General features: G+C 42.6%; 1 protein-coding gene across 1 annotated transcript; it reads right to left on the bottom strand.

Moving 5' to 3' along the window:
* Positions 1 to 220: 220 nt before the first annotated feature.
* On the bottom strand, positions 221 to 15528 carry DBX2 (developing brain homeobox 2). The gene is made up of 4 exons (XM_061582747.1): positions 15207 to 15528; positions 7720 to 7815; positions 2283 to 2464; positions 221 to 520 (listed from the first exon to the last, which is right to left on the bottom strand). Exons 1-4 carry the CDS (start codon positions 15526 to 15528, stop codon positions 221 to 223), a joined length of 900 nt encoding a protein of 299 aa, XP_061438731.1.
* Positions 15529 to 16995: the final 1467 nt, after the last annotated feature.

Genomic DNA, 16995 nt, shown 5'->3' with positions numbered 1-16995 from the left:
AGGGAAGACTGACTACTGAATCTTTCTTAAAGCATTAGTTTTTGCCAATATAAATTTGTTACTTTTTTGTTTTAGCAAATGGCACAGCATAGAAACTAGTTCAGTGTCCATATAAAATACAGTTAGTCTTGGGAGGCAGGGGGAATAATTCACAATCAATGGTCAAGTATCATTTTGCCCCATCAGTTTCCACCCACCTCCCTTACAATATAACATCCTTCTATGTGGTGTCTTGTTCCTGATACAAATGCAACGTGTCAGAACACAAGTTTGCTCGGGTAGATAGCCGCAAACCGCTTCTACTATTCTGTCTCTCTGAATGTTCTGGAAGATTCTGCCATCTTGGACTGGGCTGTGGTTGAGATATTTCCCAGGCAGGACATGGTGAGGAGGTAAAATTCAAAGATTTAGAAAGGTAGGTCTGTTGAAGACGTTCCTCTGGCAGGGATCGGTTTGAAAGCACTTCTTTTTCTTTGGAGTTTCGCCATTTCATCCTTCGATTTTGAAACCAGATTTTGACCTGTCAGGATAATTTCACACTATTATTGATGGTTTCTTCAGATACAGCCACCTAAAATTATACATCTTAAGTTATACATTCCCCTCTCTGAGCTTAATCCAAAAGCATTGCTATGCACCAACATGAACCCCACTTTAAAGGGTTAGCAATATTCTGTCATACAGCTGCTCAAACAAGGAAGTAGTGCATCAGGAATGAGGTTCAGACCATAGCTGATGAGGCTGATGGACATTTTTTGTGATACTGGAGTCCCAAAAGCTTGAGCTGTGGGGTGGGACTCAAGCAGATGTATCATTTAGGGCAGAGAGGCAGTTGTCCCTCTTTGTCCTTCAGATCACATGTGATCAAGCTTCAGAAGTAGCCCTCTCTGTGTGTCATCTATATTTTGTACACTGGGTGGCTGAATATTGCTATCCTCTGTTGAGATCTGCAGTGGTACCTACCCATAGAGGTCCAAAGAACCATAGAATTAGTGAGACCTTCCTTACTTGGGGGAAATGGGTCATCTGAATCATTCTCTGCAAGCATGTCTAGTGGTATACCTGGGCATGCAGATATAAAACCTGTGCTGAGAGAACCACACTGGCTGCCAATTAGATATCAAGCCATATTCAAGGTCTTGCTGTTTACATATAAAACCCTGAACAATTCCAGACCAGGTTACGTGAAACATGGCATGTCCCAGTAAAGTGCTGTTAGAAACCTTATGGGTGGCACCATGCCCTATAGATTACCATTGTATGGTGATTTAGAAATGGGTGTTTTATGTCATTGCTCCTGCACTTGGAAAAGCCCCTCCATCAAACATATACATGGTGTCCTTTATTATCTGGTTTAGATGTCTTCTAAAGACCTATTTCTTTGCTCTGGCTTTCCCTGGTTGCTGAAGCTGGACTTAGAGTTGGGAAGAAATTTGATTCATTTTGCATCTAAAGGCAAACTTATCCAAACTTACCCAAAACAATACAAGAACAGAAACACGGCTATCCTTCAAAATTTATACTTCTATGAATTTTGCAATGCAATTGTCCAGCCAAGGAATGTCTACAAAAATGCATATACTATGGTAAAGTGTGCATAGAAATGCATATAAAGTAAAAAAATAACATCCAGTATATAAGGGGAGATTGCTTTGCAAAAATGTGTATATTGGGGAGATTTTCATATAAAAGTGTGTAAATTAGGAGGAATTCACACTAAAATGCTGATGAATTTCATGAAGACTTAAAAACACACACACAAACTGATGTGGTAATGTGGGGAACTGGACTTAAGAGTGGGGAAAAATGAGTAACTGAGGGAAACTGTATTTGTCAGATTCATCTATCCCTAGCTGGACCCTATATAGGTATTTTTATGTTGTATTTTATTTTCTATAACTGTTGGGTTGACTAGTAACTTTCTATTGTTAGTTTGTATTGTATATTGAATTTTATACATCGCTTAGATTTTTTAAATATTAAGCAACTTAAAAGTTTTCAATTAAATAAATATGTTATCACACAGTCACACTTGGGGTTTTCTACTGAATGATTCAGATGGCCCATTGTGAAGCCAGTATGTTCAGAATCAGATACACGTTTTCCCTTTTATATGACATTTTGTGGTAATTGTCACCATAATATTCATTTTCCTTTCATTCTTCCACAGCGCAGCTAAGATTTTTGTCCCTGTACACTTGTGGTGCAGATCTCTTAAAAAAAAAAAAAAACCCTTCCCAAAGAAAAGTTTCAATATTTGCACCATGAGTGGTGCACTGTACCTGTGACTCCTTCAGACCCAGACTGAGGGCCAGTTTCTTCCTGTCTGTTTTGCTGATGTATTTCTGTTTCTGAAACATTTTCTCCAATGATTTTCTTTGATCTTCAGAAAAGACAGCTCTTCTTAAAATGCCTCTCCGGGATCTGGAATCCTGGGTTAGAAGAGGCAGAACACCATCCTGTCCTAGAGCTAGAGAAATATGATAACATTCCACACCAGTGCTATTAATCGAATTTGCCAGATTTTTTTAAAAAAATCCTGTATATAATGTGGCAGGCTGATTAGTTGGTTTCAGAGTTCATGCCACTTTGTTTCAGAAATGCTGGTGCAGCACAAAAAACTGATGTGGATCGTCCTGAGACCTTTTGGACTTTGAGAGGTGTCCCAAGCTTTGCATTAGTTCTTATGTATCACGGTCCACTCTCATATACAGGGTCAGCTTAGACGCTTATGGTACACTCATATACATGACTTAGAAGTAAGTCCCACAGAGTTCAGTGGTGAGCTTACGTCCAAGTAACTGTGTACAAGACTGCTGCCTTACTGGCCCAGCTTTATTGGGCCCTCCACCTAAACTAATGTGTGATGCAAGCACTTCAACCAGAGGCTTATTTGCATGATGGTCCAGTTTGAACCATCTCCCTCTACGCTCTCTGTTTTTGAGTATCATCTAGACCACTGTTCTTCATTCTTGGGTCTCCAGTTGTTGTCGGACTACAACTCCCATCATCCTTGACCATTGGCTAACCTGGCTAGGGTTGATGGGAGTTGTAGTCTGACAGCTGGGGACCCAAGATTGAAGAATAGTGGTCTAGACTGACTGACAGTAGTCCTCCAGAGTTCCAACAGGCATGTTTCCCAGCCCTATCTTGAGAAGTCACGGATTGAACCCAGGTCTTCCACATGCAAAGCAGATGTTCTGCGACTGAGCTACAACCCTTTCCTAAGTGAGACGTGCATATCTAACCCATGAATCAGAATGCCAGTCCAGTAAAGTGCTTGACACAGGTCACAGTCATAACTCACAAGAATCCTGTTGACTTTGATAGGTTCAGATTAGTTCAGACAAAGGGGACATCTTACTTGTTTTATCATGAAAGAGAGAACTAGTCATGTTAGAACTAACTGTTGAGCACTACATAAATTACAGGTTTAAAAAGGATGTTACATTCTGAGCAATGACCTAATCGTAGCAGTGAAATGTATGGAATTTTTCCTCTGATCTATTGCAGGAGGAAGAATAAGCTTACCTATAGATTCCAATGGTTTTGTCAAAACAAATAAACTGCAACAAGCTTGCAGCCCCATCCAAATGAACTCCACCCCTGAAGGGTGTAATACCATGTTGACACAAACGCTAATATGGTACCAAATACTTTTTTGGGGGGAAAGCCTTCGTATTCTAGTATATGGTGATAAATGTCTCCTTAATCTGTGGAACAATCTTCATTTGCCTTTGTGGCACAGACCACCTTGAAGGAGCGAGTAAAGGCTTTCGTCATGGTTTCCATTTTTTCCATTGCAATTCAATACACTCTAGTTAAATGGACAATTAATAGGTCACTTCCAAAATAGTAGTGTATCAGTCCTGGTTAATAAACAATTGCTGCAGTTGATAATGGGCCCAGTGTATTCAGCAAGTCCCTGTATGCACTCAGCTCAGCTCACTAAATCCCTTTTCAGGTAGACAGGGTTATATGGGAAGATGAGCTAGAATGAGTCTATAAAAGTCAGTTTCATTCACTGCTTTATTTTTCAGTCAAGTGTTTTAAATAATGTCCAGAAATCCCCACGGAATGTGAGACAGGAGAAAAGATTGGCGCACAGAGCCCCCCTTTATGGCCACACAAAAGGGCAACTGACCCTTGGCCAGGCCTTTTCAGCCTGAAATGGTTCCTAAAGTTCATCAGCACAGTGAAAAATGGTGGTGAGGTCGCGTGTGGATGAGTAAAGTGAAAGTGGCGATTGGTCACGGTGCTGTCACCCATTGTGAGATAGCTGGGCCCATGTAAAATGCTCTGTGGGAAAGTGTCAACTCCCTAAAGAGGGGCTCTGAAACTTGCAGCTCATTAAACTGCCAGCTTTTGCTGCCTCACTTGTCAAGAATCATTCGACTTAGCCACTGGCCTTCTGAAACATTCATAAAGAAACCTCTTCCACCCCCAACCACATAGGCAGCCACCACCTACAATTCTCTAATGGCACAAGGAGATGGACCAGCAGTCATATGTTTAGATTACTGCCTGTGGGCTTCACATTGGCATCTACTAGCTCTCCGGGCGGTTTACAGCAACCAAAAAAATTAAAACAAATATACAAATTTAAAACACATATTTTAAAAACAATTTAAAACACAATTTAAAAACTTAAAACAATTTAAAACATGCTAAAATGCCTGGGAGAAGAGGAAAGTCTTGACCTGGAGCTGAAAAGATAACAGTGTTGGCACCAGGCACACCTCATCAGGGAGATCATTCCATAATTTGGGGCCCACCACTGAGAAGCCCCTCTCCCTTGTTGCCAGACTCCCAGCTTCCCTCGCAGTAGGCACCTGGAGGAGGGCTTTTGATCTTGAGCATAGTGTAGGGGTGGGTTCGTGTCGGGAGAGGCGTTCCATCAGGTATTGTGGTCCTAAGCCATGTAAGGCTTTATAGGTTAAAACCAGCACCTTGAATTGAGCTCAGAAACATACACACAGCCAATGCAAGCGGGCCAGAATTGGTTTTATATGTTCAAACTTTCTGGTCCCTGTTACCAATCTGGCCGCTGCATTTTGCACAAGCTGCAGTTTCCGAACCGTCTTCAAAGGCAGCCCCATGTAGAGTGCATTGCAGTAATCTAACTTGGAGATTACCAGAGCATGGACAAGTGAAGCCAGGTTATCCCTGTCCAGAATGGGGCATAGCTGGGCCACCAACCGAAGTTGTTAGAAGGCACTCTGTGCCACCGAGACTTGTCTGGATTGAGCCTCAGTTTATTAGCCCTCATCCAGTCCATACTTATTTATTTCCAATATTTATAGACCGCTTTTCATCACAGAAACAAAGCTTTTCAGACAACAATATTTAAAATAATCCATGAATCAAAATAAAACAGTGTTTAAACAGAAAATATGTAAGTCCCATAAATAGGCATTGTACAACTTACTTAAAATGCCTGCTGAAATAGAAAGGTCAAGAAGTACAAACAGGGAGGGGTGCCTATTAACCCAGAGGGAATTCCGCAGAATTGGGACCACCACAATACTGATCAGCCTTTGGTCTGAGCTAGCGGAGCTCTGCTTATGTTCTTATTCCACTACATTTGTTTAATTTATATCTTTCTGAGAGCATTTGATCACAATTCATTTTCTTGTGATATTCTAGTGAGAATCAACAGACATTGTTGGGATGGTAGCTTCTGGATTCCTAACATCTGGATACTAAACAAATGTCATGAAAAGAGAACCCATCAAACTATTGGAGTAGTGCCCCCCCCAAAAAAAACAGTCAGGGTGGTGGTGTAAAAGTAATTAAAATCATGGAAAGTCCCTCTTTAGAGAAAAGGCTTGGGATAAAAGATATTATCATCAAGTTAGTCCTGCAGTTATCACACTGGAATAGTTTCAGGAAAAAAATGCACCCCAAGTAAAACTGAAGTGGTACAATACTGTAACAGCATTGAAGAACACATGAAAAACCATAAAATATTATACATGACATTTGAGACACTGGGGACCAAACTGCATGTTAGGATGCAAGCCCTTGTGTAAAAATACCATTGAAGTCATTTCAAGCTTCAGGATCGTGGGCCATATAACGCCCAGCATGGGAAGGTGGATCTGAATGTTTTCCTTTGCATATGGCTTTCCCCTGCTGAGACCAGAAGGCACCCATCAAAAGAAAGATGGCCGGGGACAAGCATTTTAAGGAGGACAAGCAGTGATTGACGAAAGGTTCAGCTCTTCTATCCCACTCACTCATGCTTCATCTTAATTTTCCATCACTTCACCCCTGCTCTGTGTGAATTCAGCATGAACTGCATTGGGTCATACTGTTACAAAAGTGAGATGAAGGCCCCATCTGCACTATACATTTAAAGCAGTATCGTGTCACTTTAAAGATTCCTGGGAACTGTAGTTTTTTTTAAGTGTGTTGAGAGTTGTTAGGAGACCCCTATTTTCCCTCACAGAGCTACAATTGCCAGAGATTAACAGTCAATCCCTCATCCCAAGGAACTATAGCTCTGTTAGGAAAATAGGGGTCTCCTAGCATCTCTCAGCACTCTTAATAAACTACAGCTCGTTCTTTAGGGGACACCATGACTGTTTAAAGTGGAATGAAACTGCTTTAAATATATGGTGCAGATGGGGTCTAAGTGAGAAAGCATTGGAATAGATCAATAACAAAGAGACATTGCAGTAGTTAACACACTGCTTACAGATGTAACAAAGAAATAAAAGGCATATTGTAGTATAGCCCCCAAATACCAGAAAATGTTATAAGACACTATATTACACCTATAAACATTCAAAGGTCACTTTTGGTAACTACATCTACTTAGAAGTATGCACCAAAAACACTGGAAACGCTTATGAAAATCAATGAAATCTGAATAACTTTGAAAAAGGTCTAGGATTCAATCAGATTAGTTAAACTAATGCTTATCAATACAGCAAATGATGATTTCTCAAAAATATGCAGACTGCTTGATACATTATTTCAAGAACCCCTGACGGTACAGACAAATAGTACTAGTAATGGTGATGGCTTTAATTGGATATAAAATGTATTATTCCAAATTACTCTGATACTTTTGTGATCTGTAATTTGCCATTTTGGATACAGATCTGTTTATTTGTGAATTATTTGTGAGCTTTTTGTGTTTTATGGAAAACTCAAAGAAATAAAAGACATAATTCAGCCACACAGTTTAAAAAAATTAAGTCCTACCGATTTTGAGATTTCTTCATATGTAGAACTCTTCCACTGAAATCAGTGGGACTTAAAATGTGTTCATCTTTGGCTCTATAATACCCCAAAATTAAAACATAGAGGGGGATTATCTTTTACAAAACAAAATTGCAATATTTCCCCTAAACTGTAACAGATTTTTTAAAAAGACTGGTGTTTTGTTTTTACATTTCCCATTTGCAAACGAGCATTGATTCAGGTCTTGAAAGCAAACTGAGAATCTTTTCCCAATTATCTGAAAGCCAGAAGCCTTCCCTGGCTGGCACTTTCTCTCAATGGGGTTTAAAATCTCTCACAATTACTCAGTGTACTGAAGTCTGATAAATCTTTGGAAACCTTCTGAATGGGATTGCTGTGATTTTTACAGAGGACTGAGCTCTTTGCCGTTGCATCACCAATTAGTTTTTTCCCCCAGAGCACATTAAATCCTGCTGCTTTGGTTTACAGGATAACTCAAGCATTACTGATGAAGCATAAAAAACTTACTTGGAAAAGCAGTGGGAGATGCAGGGTGTTGACAGGACCCACCGCAGCATACTGAATAGACCGGCGGGGCTCTCAAGAGAAAGTGCTTCGGAAGAGCTGCAAACACAGTGATGAGTGAGTCCGATGAATGTTGCTGGTATTCACAACACTTCTAAGTATAGGTAATGCTACAATAGAAATCTATTAAAGCCAATTAGCGTTTTGCCACTGATTTCTCAGTAAAAGAGGATTCCATTCCAAATGTACTGTGAAGGATTTTCTCTACCAAAATGCAATCAATGAAAAATGATAAGCCACCTCCTATTTAAGAAACTTCATCAAAATCTGTTTCATCTCATTGATTACTTAAAAGTATAAGCAGATAAAACATCCCAATGCATTTATTTCATGGCTGTTATTTAGTCAGTCATATGCTGCTTGGGTTCACTTCTATAGAACATGAATGCTTCTTAAGTTCCAGAAGCTGGAGTGACATTATCTCCAGTTTGATAACTGGTTTTTCAGAATAGCCAAACGACAGCCCATTTAAGCCAATGTACTGTTTTCTTTGGGTGATTTTTAGTGGTTCTAAAATACCAGCATTTGAGATTAAGAAATCCAACCATGCAGGTTGTTTTAATACTCATTGGGTGCATTTTAAATTTAATAATTCAAAGGAAAGTTACTGGTACTTCAACCCTAAATACATACACCTAGAAATAATAGCTTATTCAGATGAAAGGGGCTGTTTGCATGCAAGTCATTTGTGCACTGTGACTTGCCACATGGATTGGGGAATGTTCTCCATGGCACTGCGCAAACCACTCTTGGCAAAACACCTACGTAGTGAGCTGTTGCAGGCAAATAGCTTGCAACAGACAGATTTAAGCTGCCTCTGCTCAGCTACTTTACAACTGAGAAATCTCAGTGAGTTCCCGTTCATCTAACTTCCAAATAAGGATGCTTTAGGATGATGCATCAAACAGTTGGAACTGATTGCAGTGTTCATCCTTGCCTTTTCCAAATATAATCCCCACAATATCCACCACATTTCAAAAGCAGTTTGAGACATAATGTTGGAAGGCTATTTGTCGGCACTATCTTCTCTGATTTGTGGTTACTGAGTTTCCATTTCAGTTATCTTCCCTTGTCATGCACTGAGAAGCCACTTTGGAAGATGACTGCTAATATCAACATGATCAATATGATGGAGTTAGGCTGACTGTAGTTCCCTCTAGAACTTGTTTAAAGCTAAACTTCTATAAGAGAAATAACATTTGTGCCAAGGCCTGGAATAAAAAGTTGAGACACATAGATTAGGTAAACTAAGGCAGAAGGAGATCTCCAGAGGAAATTATTAGCAGGCAGGATCCACCTTGTGCTCTCCTTCTAACTTCCTAAGGGCAAGCCTGGCCCTGTCTGCTTCTGCCCCATTTGGCCACACTTTTAAAATGTTGAAGGAATCAAATATCTCCTTCAACAGTGCTCAAGTGCCAGGACTCTGGGTGTGTGCTTCCAGAAAGCCCCAAGGGGGTTCCTTTCCCCGCCCCAGGTCCCAACGTCCTGAGTGGCAAGCCTAGGGAAACCTCCTTTCATCATAATAGTGCCTCGGGGCAATGACCAGCAGTGACTCTCTTTATGATCTATTTGCACGGCACTGCTATTGTGACCAATCTACCTAATTATATGATGCCACCTTGTATCAAGGTTCCCTTCTGACAGCATCAGTGTATAGTAGGTGGGAGGGAGGGAAGAGCTAGGCTCCCTCCACCAATCTGGTCTGCAAGAAAAACACTTCTACTCCATTCTTAAGCAACAGCTGCTCCTGTGCTGCATCCCTAAATCGGATGGATGCTGAGGCAATACAAAGAGGGCTGGTAAAATGGCAGTGCAGGCTTTTATATAGCTCTTTCTGACTCTGCCCCCTACATATGGATTCAACATGCAGCTCTGTGCTCATCCTGATGTCTTGATTCCTTTCAGCACATTCAGATACAATGTGATCACCACCCCACTCCAGGGTGCCAGGGAAAAGACCAGGCTTCTTCTCAGATTAGCTTTTACACCAGGAGTGGGGAAGCTGAGGCCCTCCAGATGTTGCTGGACTCAAGCACCCATCAACCCCAGCCAGCATGGTTAACAGTCTGGGGTGATGGGGGCTGAAGTTCAACAACATCTGGAGGGCCACAGGTTTTCTAGCGCTCCTGTGTGCTCTTAAGTGTTTTATATTTTACCAATTAAATCAGTTTAAATCCAGGGGCATGAATTCTAACTTGTCACCCAAAGAAGGATGTTCAGACAGTGAAGAATCTGCACATCTCTCCTCCCATTAACTGAAGCTCCTTTTGTCTGTGGAGCAAAAAGTTAAGGTCCAAGTCAATAACTCTGGCTCTACTGCTTTGTAGACTGCTAGAGCAAGGGAGGGGAACATGTGGCCCTCCAGATGTTGCTAGAGTGCAGCTCACATAATCTCTGACCACTGACCATGCTGGCTGGGGTCCATGGGAGTTATTCAACAACATCTGGAGGGTATCATATTGCCAACTGCTGATGTATTGAATAAGAAAGTTCATGCTCCTTGAAAAATGTGTTATGTCCAGTGCAGCACCCAGATAAGACTTGACAAAGCATTCAAAAATGCTCCCCAACACTGCACCCACAAATAACCCAGATCTGCTCTCATTTAATAAGCAGTAGGACTCCCATTGAACCTAATTACTTGCAATGTTGAGAACATAAATAGATGAAAATCAACAACTAAGACAGGCTGCAAGTCCCATGACATTTATTTTACAGCAGATCTGCCAAAAGCCATTTCACAGTTCCAAGTGACTAAACCTGAAGTAGAGCATGGATTTCCACATATGCTTTTGACAGTGCCTCTCAGCTTTTGCAAGCTTGAGAGCCTGCTGTTATTTAAAGGCACACAAGTTCTCAAAGTGCCTCCACCAAAGGACTTCAAGAACTGAATCATTATATATCATCACAAGAGCCTCCAAGTCTTTCAGTTGGCAATTTTGAAAAGCTGAACTTAGAAACATACAGAAGAAATGATTTTACAACTGTCCCAGACAGACAGGTGGACTGATTTGTACAAGAACTATTTTCTGATTGATACATCAGAAAATAGTTCTTAAAGTACAAATCAATCCATCTTAAAGTAAAATCAGTCCATCTCAAAGTGTGAAGAGGGACTCTAGAGACATTTATGAAATGTTGCATGTAGTGGAATGAGCAACCTCTGGAGATCTCTCAGTGAAGGACAAATTCTAAAGCATCCTGTCCCAATGACAACAGCAGCAGCAGCAGCAGCAGCAGCAGCAGCATTTCTTACTCACCCTTCACCATAAGATCCCCAGAGAGGTTACAGCAATTAAAACATACAATATCAAATACAGCTTTAAACAAATTATAGACACAAGAATAAGGTGGGTCCTAAAAATACAAGAAGGTTGCTTGCCTAATTTTGTGGACCTGCAAGAAGCCACACACACACTGCCATGAGTCTCCTGCTGTAAAGGCATGATGGAGCAGTGCTCTGATTTTCATCTAACCTTGAATTTTCTCTGTTTTATTCCTCATGCATATTATCTGATCCTCCCTCTTTCTTGTATTTCTGTTCTGACCCTCATTTTTTAAAAAAATCCTAGCACTGAGCCACTGCTTTAGCTCTCCACAGCGCAGCCACAGTTTATAGAAAGGAATGAAATGAAAACACCCACCTTTTTATTTTTTAAGCAAGGAAACAAATGACAACCTGATCATCTTGCTCTCCCCTGTCCCTTTATCGCTCAGTGACCCTTGACTAGCTAGTAATTCGTTATTTACTAGGCTTATCCCACCTTTCTTCCAACATAGCCCAAAGCACATGGTTTCCTGTTTGACAATCTCCCATCTACGCACTAATTAGACTCATGCAAGGTTGATGCTGTAGTATGTTAGAATTAGAATACCATGCACAGCCTGACCCACAACCCAGCTAAAGCAAAGTATCCCACTCCTAATAATGCTGACTTCAGTACCCCACAAACCTTGATGTAGCTTGCTTTTAAGTGTGTGCATGTAGCTGGAGCGGGAAACTTTTTTCAGCCCAAGGGTCGCATTCCCTCCTGAGCAAGAGGTACATGGCAGTGGTGGATAGAGCCAAAGGCAAAATGGGCAGAGCAATGGATGCAAATGTCATCCAGGAGGCTACTTTCAACACATGCTCACATACCCACCACTCCATCCAAACAAGGAAGAGGCATGATTGGAGTTCAAGGCACATTCCAGTCAAGCAAAAGGCAGGACCACGGAGAAGTTCCAAGTGGCAGTTAGAGATGCTTGGAGGGCCACATTTGGCACACAGGCCTAAAGTTCCCCACTCTGGTATGGAGACTATAGCTATGTAGCCTTTGGAGCTCCCTAAATTTCAAATAGTAGCTTCAGTGTGGCATGGGATTTGTTTCCATCAAACAGCATTGCCTTCCCCATGCCACATTGAATAGGAACTACCTTTGGGAGGCACCTCGCCTTAGGAATGGGCCAAAGCTCAGTGGCAGAATACAGGCTTTCTATGTGGAAGGATGCAGGTTCAATCCCTGTCATCTCCAGTTAAAAGAATCAGTAGCTAGGAAATGATGTGGAAGACCTTTGCTGGGTTTTTACACACACACACACAACAGCACAGTCATCCCTCCACCCAGCAAGCAAAAGGCATGATCAGAGTTCCACAGCATATTTCAGCCAGGCAAAGGTACTCGCGGAGAGTGTGGGGCAGGGATGGTAATAGGGAGAGTGGTCTGGGAGGAGCCCTGAGGCTCCATGGTAGCCATTTTGTGACATGCCTCCAGCATGCTCTCAAAAATTAAAATGTGCCCTCTGGTCTAAAAAGATTGGTGACCTCTGGAGTATTGCAATGCACTTTATGTAGAGGCTACCCCTGAAGATGGTCCAGAAGCTGCAGCTCAGATCTTGGCAGATGCTAAAGTGAGGGATCATATCATCCTGATCCTGAAAGCACCACACAAGCTGCCAGTGAGCTCCTGGATCCAATTCAGCATATAAAGCCCTGAATAACATGGAACCAAAGTACCTGAGGGAGCATCTCCTCTGTTATTAACCAACCTGCGTGGTATGATCCTTAGAAGTCCGGCTCCTTTTCCCTCCCATGACAGGCTGGGAGTCAATGATATGAGACAGAGCTTTCCCAGTGGTGACCCCTCACATCTGGAATTCCCTCCCAAACAATATTTAATCTGCCCTCACTGCAAAATAAATAAATAAATAAATAAGCAAGCAAACAAGCAAGCTTGAATTCATTTTTATTAGTCTGTGCACTTGGATCCTGAAGTATTATTTGCAGGGCAGTTTTTCAGAGAGTTTTATCACTGCTGTTCACTGTATTGTATTTTATTTGTTGGTTTTAAAAATTGTTTTCTTATGAGTATTAGCATTTATTACAATTGTTGTATACCACCCCGTGCTCCAGTCTGGAGGAAGAGTGGGATAAAAATCTAGCATAACAGTGAAAATAAATAAATAAATATGTGCGCACTTGTGTGTGATACCAGTTTAAATTGCTAGATTTATGCCACTCTGATGTCAATCAAATATTATGCCACATATTAATTAATTAATTAATTAATTAATAATGGTAGCCAATTTTACCTGGTTGTCTTACATGGTTGTAAGGCAAGCCACCAAGCCACCAGTATTAATTAAAGTGCTGAGATAATGTATGTAAATCCCTCTCTTTAAAATGGTATATAAATACTACACATTAGTATTAACAATAATTACATATAACCATATTGGCATGCATAACCAATTCAGGATTTATAAACTGTCAGTCACCTATTATCAAGTGAACCTCATAATTCAGTGTCTCTTATTGTCAAACTTGAGTTGAGTTTGATCATGGATGGAGGACACAGAGAAACAGATCAAGAGTTTGTACGTGTGAGTTAAAGAGAGTCCACTGAAACAGGGTTTGTTCTAAGTTTTTTTCCTACTGCACAAGCAGCCAGCACACTGCCCACCCTGAAACTAGTCAAGGAATTTGTTCCATAATATACTATTTGCAGGGCTTTCCTTGGTGACAGTATTCACTAGTACCAACACCTCTTTTTCTACTGCCCATGCCAGCCATTTTGTGCTGGCATCCACAATACCATAACCAATAAACGAATACTCGCACCTCATTTTTTTTAATGAAAAAGCACTGACTAGGAATATAAAGTTATGAAGATTTGAAAGGAACCAGTACTTATCTTCATTTTCTATTTCTTTTTCTCTTTGCTCACCTTTTTCTTAGAAACTACCTAGCTCCTTATTAAATCCGATATGATCAACAGCACAAAAACTTATTTTACACTGCACAATTTTTTAAACACTGCACAAAATGTGTCTAGCTAAACGTTAGAATAAACCTTGCACTGAAACAAAAGAGATACTTTTGTCTGCTCTGTATATAAAGTGGTAGTTTTAAGACAGTAGCTCTACCACCAAATTTTCTTTCCAGATATCCATTTAGGGAACTAGCTCAACATTGCATTCCTTGTGCAGCCACTTCTGTATGGGTGTGTTCATCATACAGAAGTGCCTGCACACGTCATGCAACGCTTGTTTTGAAGATTAGCTAGGGCAAGGGACAGCTGAATAGGTCCATAAAGTAGTAGACCCGTAGAAAAGGTTGCTGTGCGGGTCCTGATGGTGAGATAGCAGGTAGCTGGTACAGAGTTGCCCCTCGCAAGTTGCAAGGCATACCGAGGAGATCACACCACAAATATTACATAATATACATTACACCCCTATGCTCATCATCAGTGCATCCGGAATAATAACTATCACTCCCTATTCCTTACTCACGCTCACGAATTATTTTTACTGAGCTTTCAAATGCATTGTAGAGGTTTGTATGAATGTTGACATAGGCTGCAATCCAATACACACTTACCTGGGAGTAACTCCCGTTGAACCCAATGGAGCTTACTTCTGAGTAGATATGCATTGGCTTGCAGCCTTAGTTATTTTATTGAGTTTATTGTTACCTGAGATCTTTGGATTAAGGGAAGGATATAAATAGCTTAATAGATATAATGTCTTAGGGCAAAAATGGGGCAAAAGCATCTGGTTAGAAATGGTTTAAGTGCAAGGTTTTCCCATAGCTTCACAGCGCAGGCTTTTGAGTGAAGTCCAGAATCTGATCTTATTTAGATCCTGGGAGTGGCTTTTACTTCAGCTCAGTTGATGAGGAGTACACGATTGTTGAGTTCTTGCGCGCGGTGTCTGCCTGTAAAAATTTTGCGTTTCCCGGCGCCCCAGAGGGAATCCTAATTAGAGAGAAGAAAAGACCTGGAAGTTGAAACCTGGAATTTACGGGCGCTTGAAATCTACCAGTCCCAGAGCCTGAAATCGACTAGAAGAAACTGCAGGGGAGTGCAGCTTGCGCAACCGGAGAACGGGATCTGAAGCAGCCCCGATCCTTTTCGGCTTCGGGGAACTGGCTGGCTAGCTAGCTGGCTCACCTGTGGCTGTTGGTTGAAAACCGCCTTCTCTGTCCGCCGGAGCCCTGCTGTCCGCTGCCGAAGAGTTAAGCGCTTGGAAAGGCCAGCCACGGCTCGGAAAAGCACCTCCGGAGGGGCTGATTTGTTCCGCAGCGGAGGGGCACAGCTTGAGTGGAACGGGAGCGGCAGGTAAGCTGTGGGGGGCTTGCTGCGGGGCTCCGCCGGCCCGCAGCAAGTTCTCGATCAGGAAACTTTTGCCGAAATTGCCAAATCCCGGAGTCGCGGGCAAGCTAAGGAGCGCCGCGGAGCTCCCGCAGTGCCAAGCTAGGGCGCTGGGAAGCATAGCTGGAGACTTGGGGAACCTGGCCCGGATCCGACGTGCTGGGCTCTCCCTACACCGACCGAAGTTTAATCTCCTGTCGTCGCCGCCGCCGCCCCTTCCCACGCCACTCAAAAGTGATCTGGAGGGGGGGACATAGGTCCCCCCTCCCCTCCAGGCACCCACTTTCTATTCCTGGCCTGCCTGGCGTTCGAGGAGGTTGCCCGATGGCTTCTTTCCTGTAGTGCAGCTGCGAGATCGGAGGGTCCCTCTCGATATCCGGAGAGGGTTTCTTCCAGGCTGGAAGGTGTGTCCAGTCTCATTAATTATGTCAAGTAGACTTAAGGAATGATCGACAAGGACGACAATACAAGGGGCTGATGGGGGCCAATTGCCGGCTGGGGGGCGCCATCCGTCATTGGATGGGCATTCATGTTCCTAAAAACCCCTTGGCCAGGGCTGAGGTTGCTTCTCAGTCCCTTATTCCCAGTTCCTTACTCACACAGAGAGCTGGAACAACAGCCTGAAGTTTCTATGCCCCTGCAACGCTAAGTACCCAGCACCATCCTTTCCCATGACAGGGAGACGGCCTCCTTCCAGATGCACCAGCATTTGCTCTGGTCAAAAGGCTTCCCTTTTAAGAACATAAGAACATAAGAAGAGCCTGCTGGATCAGGCCAGTGGCCCATCTAGTCCAGCATCCTGTTCTCACAGTGGCCAACCACGTGCCTGGGGGAAGCCCGCAAGCAGGACTTGAGTGCAAGAACACTCTCCCCTCCTGAGGCTTCCGGCAACTGGTTTTCAGAAACATACTGCCTGTGATTAGGGTGGCAGAGTACAGCCATCATGGCTAGTAGCCATTGATAGTCCTGTCCTCCATGAATTTGTCTAATCTTCTTTTAAAGCCATCCAAGCTGGTGGCCACAGTGTACTTTAACATATTGTTGTGCGCCTCCCCAATCTCCAAGCGGTGAGATCTCTGGGGTCCCTGCGTTCATCCAGGGTTTGGTTTCCTTTGGGAAGAAGGTCAGCAGAAACTGCGGTGTCTTTATGAAATATGGTTTATTTATTTACACACATTCCAACCTGAGCTTAATATGGAGGGGTTCAATGCATCAGCAGTCCAATATCCAGCTTTTCCATCTGGGTTGCAGGAGACACCCCAAATGCCATGGTGCAGAGAGCCAGTTTCTCTGCCTGCCTTCAGTCTCCAAGCATTTTCTAGACACACCCAAACTACAAGCCTCTGCTGGGCTCCAGGAAGGGGGGGGAATGCTCTCCAGAAGAATTTCAATGACAAAAGGGTCTTCCTGGCCCATTCACCATTGCTGGGCAACTGATACGCCCATTATTTTACCTGGACACTCTATTGTTTAACAAAGGAAATTCATCTGGCCAGCAGAGCCAGCCCCAAGGCATAGGATTCCAATTCAGAGGCTGGAAAGGGGACCCACAGGAATCATCCATCCCAACCCCCATGCTTATAACAGT

Source organism: Rhineura floridana, chromosome 8 (assembly GCF_030035675.1).
Source record: "Rhineura floridana isolate rRhiFlo1 chromosome 8, rRhiFlo1.hap2, whole genome shotgun sequence".
Taxonomy (NCBI): Eukaryota; Metazoa; Chordata; class Lepidosauria; order Squamata; family Rhineuridae; genus Rhineura; species Rhineura floridana.
The sequence above is the reverse complement of the archived record's forward strand: the minus strand, read 5'-3'. Positions and strand labels throughout refer to the sequence as shown.

Excerpts from the sequence above, each read along its gene's own strand:
- DBX2 (XM_061582747.1), bottom strand. The coding sequence starts at position 15,528 with ATGCTTCCCAGCGCCCTAGCTTGGCACTGCGGGAGCTCCGCGGCGCTC. Across the intron at positions 7,816-15,206 it reads TTTTCAACCAACAGCCACAG|CTCTTCCGAAGCACTTTCTC; the intron begins GTGAGCCAGCTA and ends CTGTGTTTGCAG. Across the intron at positions 2,465-7,719 it reads ATCTCCCACTGCTTTTCCAA|GACAGGATGGTGTTCTGCCT; the intron begins GTAAGTTTTTTA and ends CTCTAGCTCTAG.